We start from the raw sequence: 21,258 nt of genomic DNA, 5'->3' as shown, positions 1-21,258 counted from the left end.
ATTCTTGGAGATGCCTTTGTGGGGATGGTGTCCTTTGGAGATGTCTCATTCCCAATTGACTGTAAAGAAAACACAGATAAATAGCTCTGACTGCAAGTCTGCCTAATTGTAGCGTGTAGCTACAATTAATCCCACCCTTAAATCCTGTTAAAGTCCAGGGTTTCTGAAGGACAATTTGTGATTCTCCTTGGTGGCATCTTCTGCGGGTACTGCTGACAGCCTCTCTCCAGCATGTCTGGGAGGCATCCTTGTACTTGTATGCTGCATTCTTGGGTCTGGCAAGGAAGATGCCCCCCCCCCATCCATCCAGTGATTTGCCTTATGCCAGGCACATTTTGATAGAGTGCAGCAGCATCCTGGCATGCTTGGTCATGGCTTTTTGGCCTTTCAGAGCCATTGCCTCGTGAAACTTGTGCTTCCAATTTCCTCCTTTCCCTCACTACCCTCTTATTCCTCCTAGAGATAAGCCAATGCCCTAACGAAGAGCAGGGCTCATCACAGACATAGAATCATAGAATCATTTGAGTTGGGACCATTAAAGGCCATCTAGTCCAACTCCCTTTGCTTCTGCTCGGAGGCTGGAGGCTCCAAATGTTCATTCCGAAGGGGAATGGCTGGCTTGCCAGCAGTCTCTAGGGGAGACAGAGCACTGAAATAAAGCAGGTTCTGTGCTCCAAGTTCTTTGCAGGTGGGAGTATAGTTCCCATTGATATCCTGTTGGAAGAGAAGCTCAGATTGATGGTGGCAGGTTGTTGAAATGCTCCTGATATTGTTGCCTGACCCCTGTACCAACAGTGTGGCTTATCTGCCTCTCTGTGCTTGTAGAAAGGGCAGATTCTTGTAGTGGAGAAAATGGAAAATGGCCAAAGACCTAGGCTCCCTGTAGCTCCAGGATAAAGGGAAGATAATAAAGATAAGGCTCTTCTTTGGCTCATCCTGTGTTCTCTGTTGGCCACAAACCAGTGTATGAGATTGTTCACTCATCCAGACATGCAAAGGCAGTTTACTGCACTACTGCAAATGAATGGTCTCCCCTGGACAAAACTCTGATTCCTTAATCTGATCCAGATCGGAGTTTTCTGGTTTTTTTCTTCTTTTTTTCGATGAACTGAATGAATCTTGCCAAAGCGTGAGCCTGTTGGCCTTGATCCTGCAAGAGGTTTTAGAACTTGCTGAGTTGTAGGTATGTGCAGACGAACCTTTCTGGGAGCACTTGTGCCTGCAGAGCTAAGAGTCCTGCTCGTTTGAGACTCAGCATCCTGCAGGACTTATCCCTCTGGCTGCAAGAACAGTGTTCACAAGAAAGGCAGTATTAAAAGGTTTTCAGTTGAAAAATGCTTATTTTCAGTGTTCAATCTATGCTAGCACATCATCTTAATAAGCTGCTTTCATCAGATTTCATGCTGTAAGAAAGGCAGCCTGAATCCACATTTGTTTATATTTATTTAAAATACTTGTCATGTGTTTACATAGCTCTTTTGATCCAGGAAAATCCCCAAACACTTTTTAAGTTCTGCTTTAAAAGGCCACTTCCTCCAATTTGAATGGAAACCATGTTGGGACTGAAAGATGGCAGCAGATAAAAAAAAAAGCATGCAAATACAAACTCATAGAATCAAGTAATTAAGGTGAGAAAAAGATCCTCAAATCTAACGATCCACCTACCACCAGTATTACCCACTGAACCATGTCCCTCAGTGCCACATCCCCACCATTCTTGAACACCTCCAGGGATGGTGACCTCACCACCTCTCTGGGCAGCCTTTGCCAGTACATGACTGCTCTTTCAGAGAAGAAATATTTCCTGGTACCAAACTTGAACCTCCCCTGGAGCAGCTTCAGCATCATCAGAACTGAGCCAGTCCCCTCCCCTCAGAATACACCAATTTTCCATCAGCTTGAGATCAGTTACTGGAAGCTTTATGCTTCCAGTACGGGTGGTTTGGGAGCAGAAATAGTGAAAAGACCATCTTCATGGAAACTGCAAAGTGGGTTCCTAAGTGGGAACCAGAGCTTCTCATGGACTTTCACAAGGACTTGGAGAAAAAGAGTAGGGAGAATTGTTCACACATATGAGAGAAGACTGAGATGAAACATGGTTAAGTCTTCAAACTACTTGAAAGGCTGCTGAGAAAAGGAAAGGAATGAACGGGTCTGTGGGGACAGCAGGAGTCACGAACTCGAGCTGTAGCATGGGATATTTGGTGAAACATGATGCAGTAATTCTGGATGTCAGATTTCTCTGCAGAGACTCTGGAATTGCTATCATTGTATGCAGTTTTGAAGACTGGATTAGACATACAGCTCAGGAGAGTTTCAATCTCCCAGTCTTTGCAACAGATGGGCCAGAAAGTCCCTCCTTAGCCCTGTGTTCTGTGATTCTGATGTGGTGTCACACGTGGTCAAATGTGCCCTGCATATGGGAATAAACCTGAAGTTAAACTGAAAGTGTATTTCCAAGCTCCTTGCAAGCTAAACCAGAACAGAAATTCCCCCATGGGGCTGTGTGTGCATTTTATTTTCAATTTTAACATGCTCCCAAATCATCAAGGTGCTTCAGCGTACCCCCAGCGTAAAGGACTTGATTCATGTAATTGGATTCAGTAGGATCTGTTCATACAGCCTGTGACTGAGGCCTCATTTTTGAGAAAGTTTTACACATTCTAGTGGTGGTAAGACAATGTATGACTAATGCAGTGATTTGAAAAACCGCCCTATTATCTGATCAAAAGTACAAGCTTGTGAATGTGATACCGCAGGTCTTTTGGCTAAAATATACCTGGAGTCTTCCAAATTCTTAAAACAATCCCATACACAGGAGCAAAAGAGAGACGTATGAACAGCAGAGCCACTGGTTGCCTATTCATCATCACTCACGTGGAATGTTTTACTAAAGACATTTTTATCAGATGCAAAAAACTCAAACGTGGAATAGCCTTGTCTGGCAAGAGAATGTGTAACAATAATTTAGCTTATTATCCCCAAGATCTGTGATTCATCTTGTGAATCACACATACAGTTCAGGAAGAATCAAAACCTCTTTGAGGTCAGTGGGAAGCATCCAGTTGAGGTCAGGGGACCCTGATTCTCCTTTCCTATGGGAGTCAGTGAGATTCCCACACGCCTGGGCACATGTGCTCAGAGTGAGCTTGGAAAAGTTCTCTCATCACCTGAGCCACCTCTAAGATAAGGTTGCAATCAAACCAAGCTGTCTTACCTTGTGTAACCTGCAGGAAAAGGAAGACCCCCAGAGGGCATGGTGGGGATGGGCTGGCACTTGGACTAGATAGATGACCTTAGTGGTCTTTTCCAACCTTAGTGAATCTAAGGCTCTACCCCCTGGAGGCTGAGATTTCTCTTCCCACTCACCATAGAAACGGTCAAGTTACAATCTTGAACCAAAGATTTTACAAGAAGGCATGTAGTGTTTGTTCAAAGCGATCATTCTCTTTATCTCTAGACCACCTGGGCCATAGGCTAGCATGCTAGAAGTGGAGTTGCATTTAACAAAATATATTATATGGCTAAGCTATGATTCATCTGCTATTTGTGTGTCTTGTACACGTTAATGGAAACACACTGTTCTTCCCTATTAAAGCACTTATGGATTTATTTTTTTTTTAACTAACAAATAACCCCACCTAACAATATTTATCTTAACAAAGAAACATCTCTATAAATCTAATGTCTTGAAACCAGTAAATGACCTCACTGGCTGAGAAGAGTGGTAAAAACTTCTCAGGTCTCTTGACAGGAAGCCCTGGACACTTCTGGAAGTTTGCTAAAAAATGGAAGCACATCATACAGAAAAGCAAACTCTTGATTTAAGACTCCTTTAGGAACCCTCCGGTTGGCTGTGAATCCCTAACCAGCCTGTCCCCCACCCCAGACAACTCACATCATACATCCCAGAGGTGCAAAATGACAGTCTGTGCAAGGGACATCGTACCTTTTAGTCTCACTGGAGAAACAAGCCCATAAAATGGGTCAGGAGTAGGATATACCCAAACTGTAAATCCTGCATGGCATTGTGGTGACATTTGAAAACCAGAAGTCAAACCTTTCTTGCAAACTTAATTTTAACTTAGGGCTAAATGGCTTATTTCTGTAAAGCTACAAGTCACCTGAAGAAGAGTACAAGCACCTTACTAAGGGCAAACGGTATGGAGTTAGAGATTTAAAACAGAGCATAACCTTATCCCAAATCTAATGTTTTTTGATGCAGTATCACAAATTCTGAAGCTGCATACCCTGTGTCATCCATTAAAGATACAATCCAGCTACTCACTACAGGAATTTAGATAAGAGCTGTCTCCAGCATTGTGTGATTTCATAATCCTGTGTTTACAGTAGTTTGTTCCTCTGGTATAAGCACTCCTTCTCACTATCAAGACATAATACTGGCTAAATGGAGTATCTGTTCTCATGAAGCAGTCCCCATGTCTTTAATTCTAGGCAGCCTTTACCTCCAATTCATCACACATCAGTTAAGGTCCCACCCAGAAAATGTGGTGACAGTGTAAAGAATGAGGGAGGAACTGAAAAGAATTACCCTGAAACTAAAAATGGAAGTGCTATGTGCTGTGATTGTCTGCTGCATTTGATGTTGACCAGCATGAGTTTACCAGTGCCCTCTTCTGGGTGGACTCTGATCTTCTTACAGCTTATGAGCAATTCAACACTTCTTAAGCATCTGAGCTAAAAAGCTCTGAACAATGGTGATAATTATATGCTATCTCAGTATTGGCTTAGACAGAAAAAGACAAAAGCATTCATTGCCTCTAAATTCTGTGCATGAATCTGGAACGAAGTATTGTTCCTTTTATCTGATCTTACGCAAGGCACAGCCTTTTTCCTCCAGGGTCAGGATCTCAGATACTGTAGCTAAATAGTTACAGGACTGCAGAGCTTCTTACACCATAAAAAAAAATTATGTGAAGGTCATTGTTAGTGCTCCCAAATTCCCTCTATGGAAGATTTAAGAAGTAACAGAGAGAATCTGCAGGTATTCTTGTCACATCTTGTTTTCAGAAGGACTTGCCTGTTTCCCCCTTGCTCCACAGCAGAGCCTTGTTTTTAAGTCCAGGATCTACCTTGCACAGTCTGCATACTCACGTATGCTGCTCTGTGACAGCTGATGGATTATGGACCATCCAGTGCTGGGTGCAAAGGAAGCATTTTATGAAATGGAAATTACAACTTAAAACTTGCAAATCAATGGAGAACTGACTTTTTTGACCTTTACTGTCATGGGAATCGTGATGAATTCCAACATGCACATTCAAATCAAAGTACTAACTCAAGCTGCAATCAATAAGCAATCACACTACTATTGAGGCAAAGCCACAGCTGGAGAAACTTCACCCTGAGTCTGTTTTTGGCATTGTCATAGGATCCAGAATTCCCTAAAACTAGGAAAAGAAATGAAACTGCTTGGTCTCCTATGCCCAAAGTTATCGGTTTTGTAAGGGATCCTAGGGAATTCCTTATGAGGTGTGAAACAGGAGAAAGACATCTCTTTTGGCCCCTCCTGGACTTGGTATCAAGTCCTTGGTGGGAAATCATAGCTCTGAGACATTCCAAATGGTTCAGTACAAGGATACACCTGTCACAGTCTCTGAAAGATGGCCAGTAGTGGATGCTTAAAAAAAAAAAAATAAAAAAAAATAAAAAAATAAAAAAAAAAAATGAGTGCAATAAATTAAATTCATCAAGAGTGATCTCTTCTTTGGTTATATTCTACCAGCAGCCAGAATTGAAGGGACTTCCTGAATCAGAGCTGTGTCCAGACCATCACAGTTAGCGTCCTCTGGGAGTCTCTCTGTGATCTACAGAGGGCAAAAAAATAATTGAGATGGTTGTTGTTACTGCCAGCTTGGACATCAGCTCACAGAACAAAGATAAGGGCTCTCCCATTTAACTTCCTTCTCTTGTGTTTTCTTTTAGCACCACCACGTTGCCTTCCTATATCAGGATAACCAATGGCTACATCACAGTCAAACCTCCCATTTGGATTTCCAACCGGCTGGACCAAAGGCCGCGCTCAGATCACCCATCCCAGCCTCAGCCTACAAGCTCAGCCTCAGCCACCATATTATGGCCATCAGTGACTGCTCCTCTCTACGTGGCCATAGCTTCATTCCTCCTGAATCTACTGCAGCCTTCCTGACCACATTGGTATTACGTGCAATCCCTTGGAATAGAGAAGAGAGATAATTTATGAACGAATTGGATGTTTTGACAGCATTTCCAGACTGGACCTTCTCAGTGAATCAAGAGTGCCTTCTAGCTGATTTTGTCTCTTTGCCCAGATACATTTTGAAACTCTAAAGCTTTATTGTAACACTGACTTACATCTTCTTTTTGTAGAAGGATCTTTATTTCCCATAGTGCTATGGGGTTTTGTAAAATATTCATGTTCATATAAAGAAAAAAGAAAAAAAAGTGTATTTATTCGACTGGTAAACTTATTTTTTTCTTGTTGTATATGTCAATAACATCCCTAGTAATCAGTAGCGATGGTGAAACAGATAAATTAATATTTTCTATATTTGTTTTTTTAACTGACAACTCTGCAAATGCCTGAAGTGGCACCAAAATGAATGGCTTGTTTCTTTAAACAGAACTTCTTACAGCAACAATCCAATAAGTACATTTGTACTCTATTTTGCTTTTTCTACAATTCTCTTTAGAATAACTTAGACTAAATAAAGCAGATCCCCTTATCTGCAGCCTATGCCCAGTAGAGGGATAAGTGCACTCTCAAATCAGCTGCTACAACCTAAAATCTCAGTTATTTTTGTATGACTTAGTAAGTCGTTAGTCAAGATAACCCTCTATGTTCCCCAGTTGTCTTTAACTCAACCATTCACCTTCTCTAGAAATTACCAATCTCCCTTTTTAGCCTGAGATTAAGACATCTTTCTCTTAATAAAAGATTTCATTTTAACTGCAGTAATCCCACTGGAATTATTCTCTCCCTCTTTTTATATAAACACAAGCCTGCAATCCTTTCCAGCATAAATGAGAGCAGGACTTGGTCTGTCTATAGAGCATAAAGATGCAATATCATGCTAATCTGTAGAACTGCTTTATTAATTCAATTGATAAATAGATAGTCAACCTGCAGGGAGGGAAGGAAATGTCTAGAAATCATCGGCATCTTGCTATTATGCTTAGAGTTGGAATCCTCACATTGAATTATAATCTGTCCACAATCTCTTCAAGGCTACAGGAACCAAGGTAATTCATAGTCATGCAAAACCTCTCCTCTGTTTGTAGACTACGTCCATCTAAGTGAATAGAAGGATTAAGTTCTGACAACTTGCACTCAATGAAAAAATTCGCCCAATCTCCAAGCAGCTACTTCTCATTAAACAGATGAACATCATCCATGGGAAAAAAAATACATCCATCTTAATAACAGCCATGTTTACTAAGGCTATTGTTAATTTTTTCCCCAAAAACACAGGATGAAAAAAAATTACTTTCACTGCAAAAAAATCCTAACAATTTTTTTTTTTAAAATAGTCTTTTTTTTTTTTCCCTGAAGTCATCTGCAGTACAAAAAGTGTCATGAAAATAACTTAAACAAGAACTGAAAATAAAAAAAGGAAAACACAATCCATCTATGAAAATGCATTGCTTTTTCACCTTAAGAATCACATTCAGATAATGACAGCAATCACAATAACACTGACAAAAACCTGACTGTTATTGGGCTGGCAGCAGCATCACCTTCAGAACTGGAGACAATTCCATGTCATCTTTAGGTCTCCTGAGTGGAAGATGGTTCAGGATTCACAGTTTGTTTGTCACCAGAATAATGAGTCAAGAAAAAAGCTTAGGAAATAGTCAGCCTGAAATAAGTACGTGGTTTTATTTGGAACCATGATAAACCTGAGCTTTTCCACCATGCATCCCAGCCCATTGCTTTGCCAAGGCAAGGGAGAACACTTTACTTTCATCTGCCTTACTACAGCCCATGACTTCAGCTCTTGCTTTATTTTGGAGAAAAGGATGTATAGATTTGTGATTGACTTAAGTGGGTACAGCAGACAGCCGTGTAAGCTGCCTCTGTTTTATAAAGCACAATAGTTGATAAGACTGAATGGAAAACTTCAAGCTTTGCCCCAAATAGGAGATTCAAGCACACCCTGTGCATACTTCTGTGTTGTGTATTTTGGCTAGCAGAAGATTAGAGATGTTAGCTTTGGACAGAAGCCATTCACCTTGCATAATATTTATTGCACTGAGTTAGATATTGGAAACATATTTTGAGAACTTTCATTTCAGTTTTATTTGTCCATTTCCCCCAAAGTGGCTTCATTTGAATATAATGGCTTAACAGGCCTTCAAATTCAACCTTAACACATTCTAAAAGATTGGTTCTCCTGCCATATTCAAAACAGAGTTCAGAACTGAATGACAGGACGTTAGGTACAAAAATTGAGCTGGAAATAAGGTAGGCAAGTCATAAGGGTGATGATTAGTTACACGGTAAAAGTGAACAGCCAATGAATCAAAGCCCATTGAATTTTATTTGCTGTGATCTGATCAAGTCCAGAAATGATTCTGTGGTGCCATACCAGAAATAATTCCCAGTGTCAGAGAGCTTACAGAACTAATAGATAAAACCATATGAAGATCAGAGAAAGAAAAAGTAAAAAAAAAAAAAAAAAAAAAAAAAAAAAAAAAGTAAAAAACAGAAACAGCATGGCCAGGACCATAAGGAAAACCACCAACAGGATCAAGACTGGAACCTACAGTTCCACTCTACCCAACCTGTGGTTTTCTCTGTAGGACTCTTAGTCTTTTTTCTTTTTTCTTATAATGAGCACACAGCCACAGCTGTCACCGTACCACACAGAATAATCACTGTTTGTCACTAATAAATTTCCTGAGTCCAATGGACAGTAATAGTAATACTAGATACTAGCTCCTATATCACAGCGTGTTTGGATATCACAGTATGTAAATAGCTTGGACATCAAAGCTATGATGTCATACGTTGTGGCATATTTACATTTCTTGGCATTTTACCTACAGACTCTGTGAAATGAGTGAGCACTGCTGGAGGTCGCCGCATTTCACTTATCCTTCTGCCCAGTCATCCTGCAGTGCAGGTGTCCAAGCAAGGTATCTGCTGGGCTTGGAGCCAGCACCCTTCTGCCAGCTCACACCATCACCCCTGGCTAGGGAAGAAGAAACCACTTGCAATAAGTTTAAGAGAAGATGCTTCACACAGATACTAGCTCAGGAACCCCAGCTGAATGGCTTCGGTGTAGTTTGCTGACCAAGTATTTCTTATTTTGTCTTCCCTAAGCTATGACTTTGGGTAACTTGTTATTCCTTTTAAAATCCTTGGCAAGCAAGGATCGCAGTACTAGAAAATGAGACCCTCACTGTGATTAATAAAACAGGTTATTTATTAATCAGCTACACTAGCTCAGTATTAATTGAAATACATCAGTACTGGTGTATTGGCACAGATCTATGCACATTGGATCATGATTTTATTCCATGTGATTTTATAGTGTATATCAGATTTGATGCATGTTCTGGAAGTAACACTGACTACCAGCTTCACGGGGCTTCACTTTTATTCAGTGGATTTCTCAGAGAGTGAGGATCCAACTGCTTTATCTCTTTCTGATGAAAACTCAGATTTCCAGTGACAAATTGCAGGAGAGAGGGTTTTAAAAATAAATATGATCCACACTATGTAAGACAGCAAATACTGATGATAGCGTTTACTTGTAAGAAACACAATCAAGAGAGTCATTCAGCGTCTAGCAAACAGGTACACAAATGTTCCACACTGTTGGGCCCACAGTTGAACGTTTGTGTGATTCACCTTATCAACTCAGCTGCAACTGACACTACTGCAATTCAAAGTATGTGTAGTGGTAATATTAGAAAGGAATGTTGTTTTCTACCTAGCTATTGTCCCAGTAAATATACCATACCACCAGCAACAGGACTGACTTCCACTCTGTAATTGTTTCAGTGTTTCTCTTGCCAATGTTTAACTACAGATGCTGTATTAACATGCATCGCCACTTGAAGAACCAGTCAGTAAGCTGCAACAGAAGGTATGTTGTATTTTATGACTGATGCAGTTTCTCTGCAATCCCTTGGGCTGTTGAATAATGCAATACTTCTTCCAGAAATAAATGAAATGATTTATAGTAACTATGCTTCATACAGATGTCAAAAATCTACTCTGTTGAACTTCCCATTCCTCCAATCTCCAGCATAACTTAGGAACACCCAAGGTACAGAGCTGTATGTTTGTCTTCAATATACAATGATGAGAGACAGAGGGAAAGAGCACCATGCTCAGTGCATTGATTAGTAGAATGATAAGTCCCAATCAGTCCTTACATATACCACTGTTAGAGAGGAGTTTCCCATCATACCTTTAAGTCAGAGAAACCAAAGTGCCATAGTGGTTATCACAGTTATCACTCCTCACTTCGCGTAGTACCGTAAGACATTTCTATTTTATATCCAAAAAGCACAGGGGCTTGCTTTATCTCCAGAGTGATCAACATAGCATGCAAGATTTCAGCTTCAGCCTGTTTTGGCTTAATTGGAGCAGAGAGCCAGCTTCCTAATTTTGAGCTCATGGGCTTGAGTGTCTGTAGGAGTGTTTGTGGGTGCACACGTGTGCTTTGTCCCAACTTAAATGCAGACTTTCCTGCATCAAGCTCTTTGGGAGGCACCTTAATCTAGCTACAGCAAGATCTTGCCAAGTAGTAATCCACATTTCTCACTTACAGGAATGATTAACTGCCCTGTAGATTCATGCTCACACTGAATTTTAAATTGCATGTTTGTCAGTTTTTGATTCAACTGTATTTCAAATATTTTTTCCTGTTCCGCCTCCTGCTTTTGTGAACTGTTTTGAAGAGTGTAATAAAAAGATGCTTTCTAATATTATTTTGTCAAAATATTTTTGTAGCATAATATATTAATAAAAAGTTATTATAAATCCGTAGCACAAGAATCTTGTATGTCTAAGTTCTTTCTTCTACACTAAAGGTATGGAAGCACTGAAAAAAAAAAAAAAAAAAAAAAAATGGGAACATCCAATTTTAAGATTTTTCCAATACCAGCACTGGATGGAGAAATTGTACTCTGGGGAAGGGTCCTCTTAAAATAACGTGGGTTTGTTACATTCATTTGGGCAGAGATGTGGAGAATCTCACCATTACCTTTTTGTATGTGAAAAAATTGCTTCACCTGGTGTGCAAGGAGTCATTCTGAAGCAGTCTCAGCCTCTGGTCCTTGTCACTTGGGAGAAACCACTTGGTTAACCTCTGCATGTCTGGGTGTGAGCTGGAGAAATGTTCTGCATGGTCCATAAAGGATCTGAGAGCCCTGTTTTCCTCTTCTACATCAAGGGTTTGGAGCAGTGTTGGCATTGCTGTCACAATGCCTGGCAGTTAGAAGCCCAACCAAGATACAGAGATTTCCTGATGGCATGTCCTTCCTGTTCTCTGCATTCTGCCTTGCAGCTGACCTTGCGGGCTTTTTGCTGATCACAGAATTATTGTTTGGTTCTTAATTACATAAAAAATTATTTGCTCTTTAACACACTGTAATTCAGAAGATTCCACTAGCAAAGCTGTTTTAGAAACATCCACCACCAGGAAATGTAGTGTGAGGCACAGGCACTTAAGATAGTTGGAACTGAACTAACCATGGCACAGGAAGGGATTGCCATTGAGCACAAAGGGCAATCAAGAAAGCAGGGTACAAAAGATTCCACCTCTTGAAATACCAGGCAATCCCCATCCCAGTTCTCCCAACCAATCCCTATGGCCCAGCCACGGCTCTGACTATACCCCATGACACACAGCCAGCTATTCCTAGCCCCAACCCATCTCCTCCAGCCAAGTCTTTTCACTCTGAAGCATCCTGCCCAGCCACAGGCCTAAACCCAATCCAACCCTTCAGTCAGCACAGCCAGATACCAGCCCAGCGGTGACTTTTGCATAAGCTTCTCCTTACTCTGACCTCTCTCTGTACTCCCAGACTGTAACTGCAGCTTTTTCCTCTAACTTGAGATTTTCCTGTTAATAGATTTGCACTGGAAAGAGGGGAAGCTGAGATGAGAAAGACTCGGAGCAGGCTGCTGCCTTCCTCGTGGAGCAGCTCAGTAACCACACTGCTGCCCAGCAGCACATCTTTGGGAAGAGTGCTTCCCAGGTCCAAATCTGGAGTGCCACCCACAAGTGCTCCCCTTGCAGCTGGGGCTGGGAAACTGTTCAGCTGCACACAGCCTCAGTGTGAGCCCACATCTCATTGTGCTCAGCAGTTTCCAATCTTCTCAGTTTATGAACTCCCAGAAATTTCCAAAGTGTAGAGAATAGACCCCTCCAATTGACTTCCAATGTGTATAAATGGCTTTTCTGAGCCACCTATTGCAAATGCTGTAACACTCAGCCATAGATACCCAGGACCTACCCTGTTCCTTTGATCAAGATAAGGACAGCTGCCCTCTGCAGAGCAGTGCAGAAGTATCCAACACAGACTGCTACCATATATATCTAGCTCTCCATATACAGCTTCTTTCCTTTTAACCAGCTTGGACTTAAATTAAAGAGTAACTGTTGCTTCCCCATTCCTGAAAAGCACTTAAATGGGTGAAAAGTATTCCCGAGAGAGCTTTGGCCTTTGGAGGTTTCCCCTCTACCCCAATATTTTTTTTAAATAATAGATCTTATTATCTCACCCTTCACTAATAGAGCTTTCCTGCTTATTCTCATGAAACCCCTAGAAATTGCTGTACTCAAAACCTCTCACCCTATGCAAGCAGTCCTAAGAATTGCTAGCCAAGGTGCAGTTCCAGTAGGCTGCGATTACTCGACTACTGTCATGCTAGAAATGAAGATATAACGTGGCCTACAGACAGCACACATCATTGCCTGTGTATTTAATCACTACTGAATGAAGGCAGAGGAGCTTGGAATTATTGGTAGGAAGGAACAATATATCAAAGCAGGGAGAAAGCAGGGATTTATCTTAAGGTTATGGCAGACTGTGCCTGCTGCTGCTGACTTTTCCAAGATCATTCCCAAAGATATAGGCACCTAACACAGCCTCAGAAAGGAGCTCTGTAGCATTTGCAAGGACTCAACTGGAGCAGACGGAACCACTTAGACATATATTAAATGAAGAGAGTCCTGTTGGATGTACAGGTGGAGCCAGAGGAACTGCAAAAATCACGAGTTGTCCAAAGACAAAAAATAACCAGACACTGTAAGTCTGCTGCCAGTAATGGAACAATAGTAAAGGAAAAAAAAGTATGAGTCTAGGCTGCTAAATAGCTGGATGGTGGGAATATTTAATACTTATTTTCACTGGGGTCTTAAACCGTAAAACACAAACTTTTTATTGAGCATTACAGATTCTATATTAGCTTTTTTAACAGACTGTTTTTCTCAATTTAAATAGGAGCCTTGTAATATCTCTTTGTGCATTTAAAGAGTGAGTTTCAGGCGCTGGGTATTGGAAGGGCAGATAGTAATAGAAGCACAAATGCACAGTGCCAGTCCCTCTTGCAGCTTGGCAGCCAGATGCCTCACCTTGCACCAGCTCATGGACTTTATGTGTCAAGGACATGCTTTGGTCAGTGCAGGAATATCTCAAGAGCACCACTGTGTGGATTTGAGGTCAGTGGGAAGCACCTCAAGGCTTTCAGTCCTGGCACTGCCCCCGTATTTTGCAGATGTGAAAAGGAGTCAGGACTCAAAACCCCAATGGGTCCATCTTTGAGTTAACCTGTGCCTGCCTAACAGCCCATAAAGCTCACAAAGCATTCTGCCCTCTCTCCAGGTTTAACACCCAGTAAACTGCATTGTGTGTGCAGCTGCAATGAGAACTGGAGCCAACATGCAAGCAGAGACCTTCCACTGACTGAAATGGGCTTTGCATCACATTCTGGACACCTAAGGAATTCAAGCAGCACGTCCAAATCCATAGCTTATACACCTTGCTCCAAAGCACACCAGCATTTATTAGATCAGGTTGCACCTTTGGGTGAAAGCCACCATCCAAAGCTCTTCACTTTATTGTACTTCCACATTTCATGTAGACTAGGTTAAACCAGCAGAACAAATTGCACAGAGCCAAATCTCCATCAAACTGATTTCCAGAGGAATGATAACAATAATAACAGCAACAGTGAGTTCACGCTCACAGCTCTCATTCACACCTGGTGCTCTCTGCCTTCTTGGAATGAGAGGCAGCTTGAACAAAGGGACCAAGAGAACATCAACAACAGGCAGAGCAAGGCAGAGCAAATGAAAGACAGATGTAGGAAGGAAAGTGGGAGCTTTCTGCTTTGATTTGCACATACCCATATTTTTATTGTCCTAAGGAATATCAGTTTGTTGTCCTAATGATATCAGTTCTCCTGTCCTCTCGCATGACTTACAATGCACCTTTATTTCTACAGATGAAATCCATTGATTTTAATTATAACATGATGGATACACAGCCCCAGATAGCACTATGTGGGTGAATTATTTGAATAGCAATGCAGCAGGGCCCTTTTGCTTTATGGAAATTGCTGCAGCTGTTTATCTTGGCAAGGACAGGTTTGTCCCCAGCTTCATTCTGTGTGAAGTCCTTCCACCCACTCAAGTTAGCTTGTGCATTCACCTCATTTTTAATGGGAGCATTATCATCTTCTACTTTGCACTGGCAAAAAAATATCTCTCAGAAGAGAGAAAAGACAAACACACACCTACCCAACTTTCTTGAACAACTGTCTCCATTCATATTGCAGGAAGCAAGCACTTCAAGAAACATGCCAGAAATTGTTCTCCCTTAGCAATGGTCCAGACCGAAAGTGGATGCAGAGGTTGTGATATCATTGCTCAGGCAGAAGGATCTACTTGAAGACAAATTAGTTCAGATGCCTGTACTGCAAGCACAATAGCAACAGTTGTATAGTTGTATGTTGGACCAAGCTAGTTGTGTTTTCTGGCTGTACACAAGTCAAGCATTGCCCTGAGGGCAGGATCCAACCCACGCAGCGATTCCATCCTGCTGCTGCATTTCCTCCAGAGAGAAATGCAAATATTTCAAGAAGATCCAAGTGTTTTTCTCTTGGCCCTACTTGTGGCCAATTCCGTTGAGGCAATGAATGCAAACAGAGTTGGGCTGGAGACATTTCTTTCCTGCTGCATATACAGAACCTGGGATAGAGATAGGACTTGGTTCTCTACCATTGTAGGTTTGATGAAGACCCACCAGTGCTTGTGCCCTTCACCATGGCTGAGCAGGGCTCTATAAAGACATAGAAAGCCCATCATAATGAGTAAAGTTCTTGGTTTCTCTTCAAAATACCTCAAAATTCCTTGAAACCTCAAACTTTCTGTGTCACTGTTACCCAAGAGCAGAGACTCGAAGGGAGGGCAGAATAGCACTAAAATGTTGGTGTTAATGGAAGACTCAGACATGGAGACAGAAATGCATACCAGTTTTGGAGACTCTACAGCGTGCTGCCAGCAGTAGGCTCAAGCAGAGCCTATCTCAGCATGCAGTCAAGAGGAATAATAAAACTCTAGCCCTTCAGAGGCAAAGAAGAGAAAAAACACTCGTAAGTATGCTGGTTTATGTTTCTTTTGAATGTTGAAAATAATTTTTCTCTCCTGCCTAGATATTAGTCACAGAAGCACATTATATCATATCTGGGAAAGAAGTTGGATGGATGGAAATGATCTTCGGAGAGAAGGAAGGGAGCAGCCACGTATTTCTGTGTGTGCCTTTTTCACCTTACCCCTTCTCTGAACCAAGACACACAAAGAAAAGAGTAGAGGGGAAAAAAAAGTCACAGGCTTGGGTTTAGCCTAAAGCCAGTGGGAGACTTTCCATAACTGTCTGTGGGTTCAGAGAACTGACCTCATAGCTCCACAGCCTCCCCATGCTCCCACCCTTCAAGAAGCTTGATTTCTCCCATAGGCATCAGAGAAATGGTTTTCAACATATTTTTCCAGACTCAAAATGAAAGGAAAAAAAAAAAATAATGAAAAAATGAGGCACTAATGAAAGTATGCTCATAAACAACGCTGTATGGGAAAGGCTAGAGATTGCTATGGCTTTAAAAATAAAATTCCAGTTCTTCCTAGCACTTTTGAAGCATTGAGTTAGACTTCACAACACCCAGAGGTGTCAGGTAAAGAAACAAACCCAGCCTCATCATAATAAGGTGGGAAAATGAGGTGGACAGGGATTTTATGACATGCCTCAAATCACAAGGGACAGTTCTGGGAGTAGGACTCAAAAGGCAGCCCTTCCTCTATGGTCCTCTGTTCTCAGAAGCATGGCTCATTTATTTCAATTAATACAGCTTCATAAGAGCTCCCCTGCCTCCTTTTTTTGGCACGAATTACTGCAAAGACAGTGAATTGAAAGCACCAAAGGGCACCATTTGTATTTAACGTTTAAAGAAGCCATTCCCATAAAAGCAGAATATGTGAAATTTGCCCAGAAAGTTTAGAAATAACCTAGATGATTAGGAAAGAAAGAAGTGTTTTTAAAGGTATTTTCTCAGACAAGGCTGACCTAACAGTTCACCACTCAGTGGTCTCTCTGTGTAGAACCAGCCAAGTGGCTCAACCCAGGAGTGGTTGCTGTCACAACGTTTACTCAAGCACTGCAGGAGTACGGGTATCCCCAACCACAGGAGATGAAATGTTTCAGAAAGCATAAAGCTAGTGCACGTAATACTTTGTCTCCTTACTTTCTTTCTTCGAACACACGCACAATGGGATTCAGTTCATCTAGTGTGTGCTGCCTGAAAGCTGATTGCCCAAACTGCCTTTCGTCAATGGTGCCACTCAGACTGACTCTTCCTTTAGCCCCGCATCTCTAGCTTGTATCCTGTGCTTAACTGGTGTTGTTGTGCTTTATCCCAGTTGAGACAGAGCTCTGACTTGAGAATGCAATTATTTGTGATGTCTGCAAAGACATTTTGTAGTACGCTTCCTACAAGGCGTGTCCAATTTCAAAATCATTTGTAAGAAGAACCAAGTCTAAGCTCAGCTGACCAACATTCAATGGCCATGCAGCTCTGGTGTTTGATGTGGTTGGGCAAAACATCTCCAGTATGACTGGTGTGTTGTAATGCTATAAAGCGATGGAAAGTGCAGCAATAATTTCAGAGTAGCACAGACTTAGGCTACAGCAAATGAGAACAAGCCCAAACACAGCAGCCATAAACACAGAAACAAATAAAGAAAAAGGAAAAGAATACTTACATTTAGAAGGCCCCAAGTACACAGGGATCTCCAACAAGATACCCTCACCTCCACCACCAACCCCTAAATGAGGTTTCCACCCCTTCAGTCACTCAGGGATATTCCACACACCTGAGCTTCCTTGGTTGGCACTGCCTTCCCACCAGGTGTTCCATCACTGTTTCAGGCCATGATTCAACATTTCTGCTACAGATGTATTATGGCAGAACTTGCCAGGCAAGTGAGGAAATGGACCAGGTACAGAATGGGCCATAGTCCTCACTTTAAATACTTGTCCTGATGGATCTACCTGGAGCTCTCTCATGGCAAAACATGCAGTTTTCTATCATTAGATCACCTCATTATCTTTCATACAACTTCTTTTTGTGAGAATTGCATCATAGCTAGATCCTGAGACACTCACCAAATGGCAATAAAAAAATCACCTACATATGTATCTCAGGTATTTTAATGCATCTTTCATTAGTAAACTGCAAAAAAGTTGAAATGTCAATGAATGTGGAAAAAAAACCATTTATATTCTAGAGTAAAATGTTGCTGATGTTGTTGATATCACTATTTTGTAGTTCACTTGCACCTCCCTTCTCTGAACTTACAAGACCAGTAATTTAGAGTAATTTTCAATGAACAGTTTCTATCCAAATCAAACCTATTGTACTCCTTCCTTCCTTCAGACAACTGAAGACCTCAACTTCATCTTTTGTTAGCAAACATTATCTTGAATGCAATTGCTGTATAGAGCAAAATGTCAATACAATGTGATAATTTGATAATAATATTGCTGAAGTGCTGGGCTGCACAAAGTAATAATCTTTGGTTAAACCATAATCACAGTACTAGAAACCATTGGCTAATCATGGAAACTTCATATTCAGTGTGGTCTTATGTTGCTGTTCCAAGATACTATGAGAAATGGCCATAAGCAAGCTGGCAGGAATGTATTTATGCTATTATTCACATCTTGCGGCATGCACAGTGCATGCCAGAGATCACCAGATTTTGGTATGTTGAAAAAGCCTGGGACTGTGTGTAAGATGCAGTGTTTGAAGATGAAGATGAAGAGGTCTGCAGCCTCCTGTTCTCTTTATTAGGTGAAATGAGATGCCATGTCCAGCTTCATGTAAATAAATTGCACTCTCTTTTACCTGTAATTTCTTCCAGTGGGCTGGTGCCATGCCTAGAGCCTCCTGCCTAGGTGCTTCTAGAAAACCTATTTCAACTATGGCACAACTGCTGTTACCATTCAGAATAAACCTATTTTGGTGCTGGAAACATACGGATCATTTCATAAAAAAGCAAGAGTGAGATGTAAGCAGGCCATTCAGCAGGTAGTGGACACAGAGGAATTGCAGAGTACGTCCTGTCAGCCTTGTCTTCTGCTCAGCTTTCACTCCTTAGGGGTCCAATCCTGCAATCTTTTCTCAAGCAATAACCTCATCCATGCCAACAGAGTCTGCTTTTTCATCTGCTGGTAGCCTCTCTGGAATGTGTTTGCTTTGGGAGTGATTGTGTGCTTTGCTGGTGGGCTCCAAGGACAGATAAAAGATAGTGCCCAGCTCTGCAGATTGCTTTCTCTTGGGGTGAATGAACTCATTAGTAAAAGATTCCTTTAAAAAGCTGGGTTTTTTTGCAAAGCCAGTGTGGGTTAGCCTCTCTCTGGGGGTAGGTGGAGTTGAAGCATGACCAAAGCTCAGCTCAAACCCGTTTCATGCTGTCTGCTGCCCCTATGAAAACATATTACTTTCTGATCCCAGTTGGGAAAGGCTGAGGGAGTGCAAAACCCACTCAGGCTTGGCTTAGAGGTCAGGAAATCTTACAAAACTCAGAGGATGCCTGTCTTGTTCCGACAGCTTTGCTACAACAGGTCCCACAGATGCTCTATATCACTGTATCTACACCTGAATTTCTGACAAAAAATGATGGAAAATTCTTGCTGAAAATTTGATTATTTTCTTACTGGTATATTCAAGGAGAAAGGAGGGAGTCTGTCAAAAACAAACAAACAAAAAACAGATCCAAAGTCCTGTCTTTGGCTACATCTTTCATTTTCTGGACCACAAGCTTTTCTGTTTCACTGCCACGGGAATCGTTGCCTTCCCATGAAAGACGACGAGAAGTTTTATCTATGGATTAAATGGCTCTCCTTGAATTAACCCACTGATTCTGTCAGCTAGAAGACAGCAACAGGTGAGAGAGAAGAGAGAAAAAAGAAGGTAGTAGGTTAAAAAACATACGTGGTCCCTTCTTCTGGTCCAGGCACAGTGAGGACAGCAAAGCAAACACCATGATAAATGGTCACAGTCTAACCCTAACGAGCTGGTGATGCCAACAGCTATTGAGTACTTCATGTGCAGCAGTTCTGTATGTTAGAAAACACATCAGTATTAGTGTCTAAGGGAGCTTAAGAGAAGCTTAAGAGAAGACTGACTTGAGTCATCCCAGCTTGTATGGAAATCCTCTTGCTGGCACCAATCAGCCCTCAGATTGTTCAGGGCAGGCTGATGAGAGAGGCATCTTCTACAAGATGAGCAAGTGAAGAAAACCTCACACAAACAACAGCCCCCAGGAACTACAGATTCTTGAGAGAAAATTTTCAACATCACTAAAAAGATTTGCTAGGAAGTCTTACATTGCTGTTAGGTATTACAGCTCTGAAAGACAATTAGTTCTCAACTAAACCTTTCTGCTTCTAGATTAAGGATTACACTGTCCTGTAGACAAAATATCCTCATGTGAGTGTGCTCTGACATCAGACTAGCATAACTGGGTGGCTTGGAAAAGAACTCGTGCTAAGTTTACAGTTGAAGGCTACATGAAGAGAAATCCCAAGCACACATTGCCCTTTGCAAAAATAATAGAAAATGGATGATCCCCTTCTCCAAAACCATAGTGTTCTTCAAGCCTAACTTCAGCAGAAGGGTAGTTGAGGTGGTGTTCTTTCAGCTGCAGGCAGGCCAACAAGCACTGCTGAGCACAGGAGCAGCAGAGGGGCTGCCCAGAGGCTGAGGGATGAAGTGAGCAATGGATGAGCAAAGCACAGGAATCACCCACCCTGTCAGTAAGTTCGAATCTTCAGCGCACTGCCCTGCAAACAGCCGTTAGCCTCTACCTCTCCCATTTTTCATTTGCACCATAGAAGTGGGAACTGCAGCAGATTTCAGCATCTGCATCCTCACATGTTCATATTTAAGACTGCGGCTGCCACAGGTCAGACCCAGACATGATCTGCACTGCAGTCTGCATCTCATTATATATCATTTTGGCTATCAGTGGTAGATGTGATATTAATTTCCCCTACAAACTGTTCGCTCGTGTAAGGATAAGGCTTAGCTGTTGAAACAAAATCACTCCAGGTTACAGCAAAAGCAACAAAATAAGCACTCCAAAATTATTTCATATGAATGCTGCACTAATATACAGCAAGACTTATTTATCTTATGTGCAATCAGATTTGTTTTCTGCCTTTTTACATGAGTATTTTGGTCCAGAAAGAAGAATGAAACACACAAAAGCAGCAGGAGGCTGCAGGCAGAAATGCTCCCTTCATCCGGGGAAAAAAGGACTCTTACATTGTGAAAGGGAGCCTCCTGTTGTCTTCCAACTGGCATTTTCTGGCCAGCTGAAAGCTAAGACAACCCTTCTTTATTCTCGTGATGCTGTGATCTAATGGCTAAATGGATTTTTAGTACAAAGCATAATTTCCTCCCTTGGTTTCACTTACCACTTAATGGAAAGCCCCCCTAATGTATCGATCACCAAAACATCCTCCTTATGTCCCAGACTGGAACCATTCAATGGAAGTGAGAAAGAGATTGTCTTATAGCACTACACTTCTTTAATAATAACAGTAATAGCTTGTTGCCTGCTCCTAACATGTAGGCAGTTCAGAAGGCCAGCAGTGGGAAGGCACCATTAATTTAATCCCATAGCTCTGTTGCATCTCAGCATGGAAAGGTCTCAAGAGCAGGCGCTCTGCAGCAGG

At 41.6% G+C, this 21,258-nt stretch overlaps 1 protein-coding gene across 1 annotated transcript in view; it reads left to right on the top strand.

Annotated features, from left to right (window-relative positions):
• Positions 1–8,682, top strand: part of TRABD2B (TraB domain containing 2B) — a 257,477-nt gene extending 248,795 nt beyond the window's left edge. Inside the window, exon 7 of the mRNA XM_042820189.1 lies at positions 5,947–8,682. Coding sequence (XP_042676123.1) covers positions 5,947–6,169 — 223 coding nt within the window. The 3' untranslated portion in view covers positions 6,170–8,682. The remainder of the gene's footprint in view (positions 1–5,946) is intronic.
• The last annotated feature ends 12,576 nt before the right edge of the window (positions 8,683–21,258 follow it).

Source organism: Centrocercus urophasianus, unplaced genomic scaffold (genome assembly GCF_019232065.1).
Source record: "Centrocercus urophasianus isolate 14NV4802_14NV808 unplaced genomic scaffold, USGS_Curo_1.0 seq_18, whole genome shotgun sequence".
Taxonomy (NCBI): Eukaryota; Metazoa; Chordata; class Aves; order Galliformes; family Phasianidae; genus Centrocercus; species Centrocercus urophasianus.
Note: the sequence above shows the minus strand (reverse complement) of the source record. Positions and strands in the feature narration are given on the sequence as shown.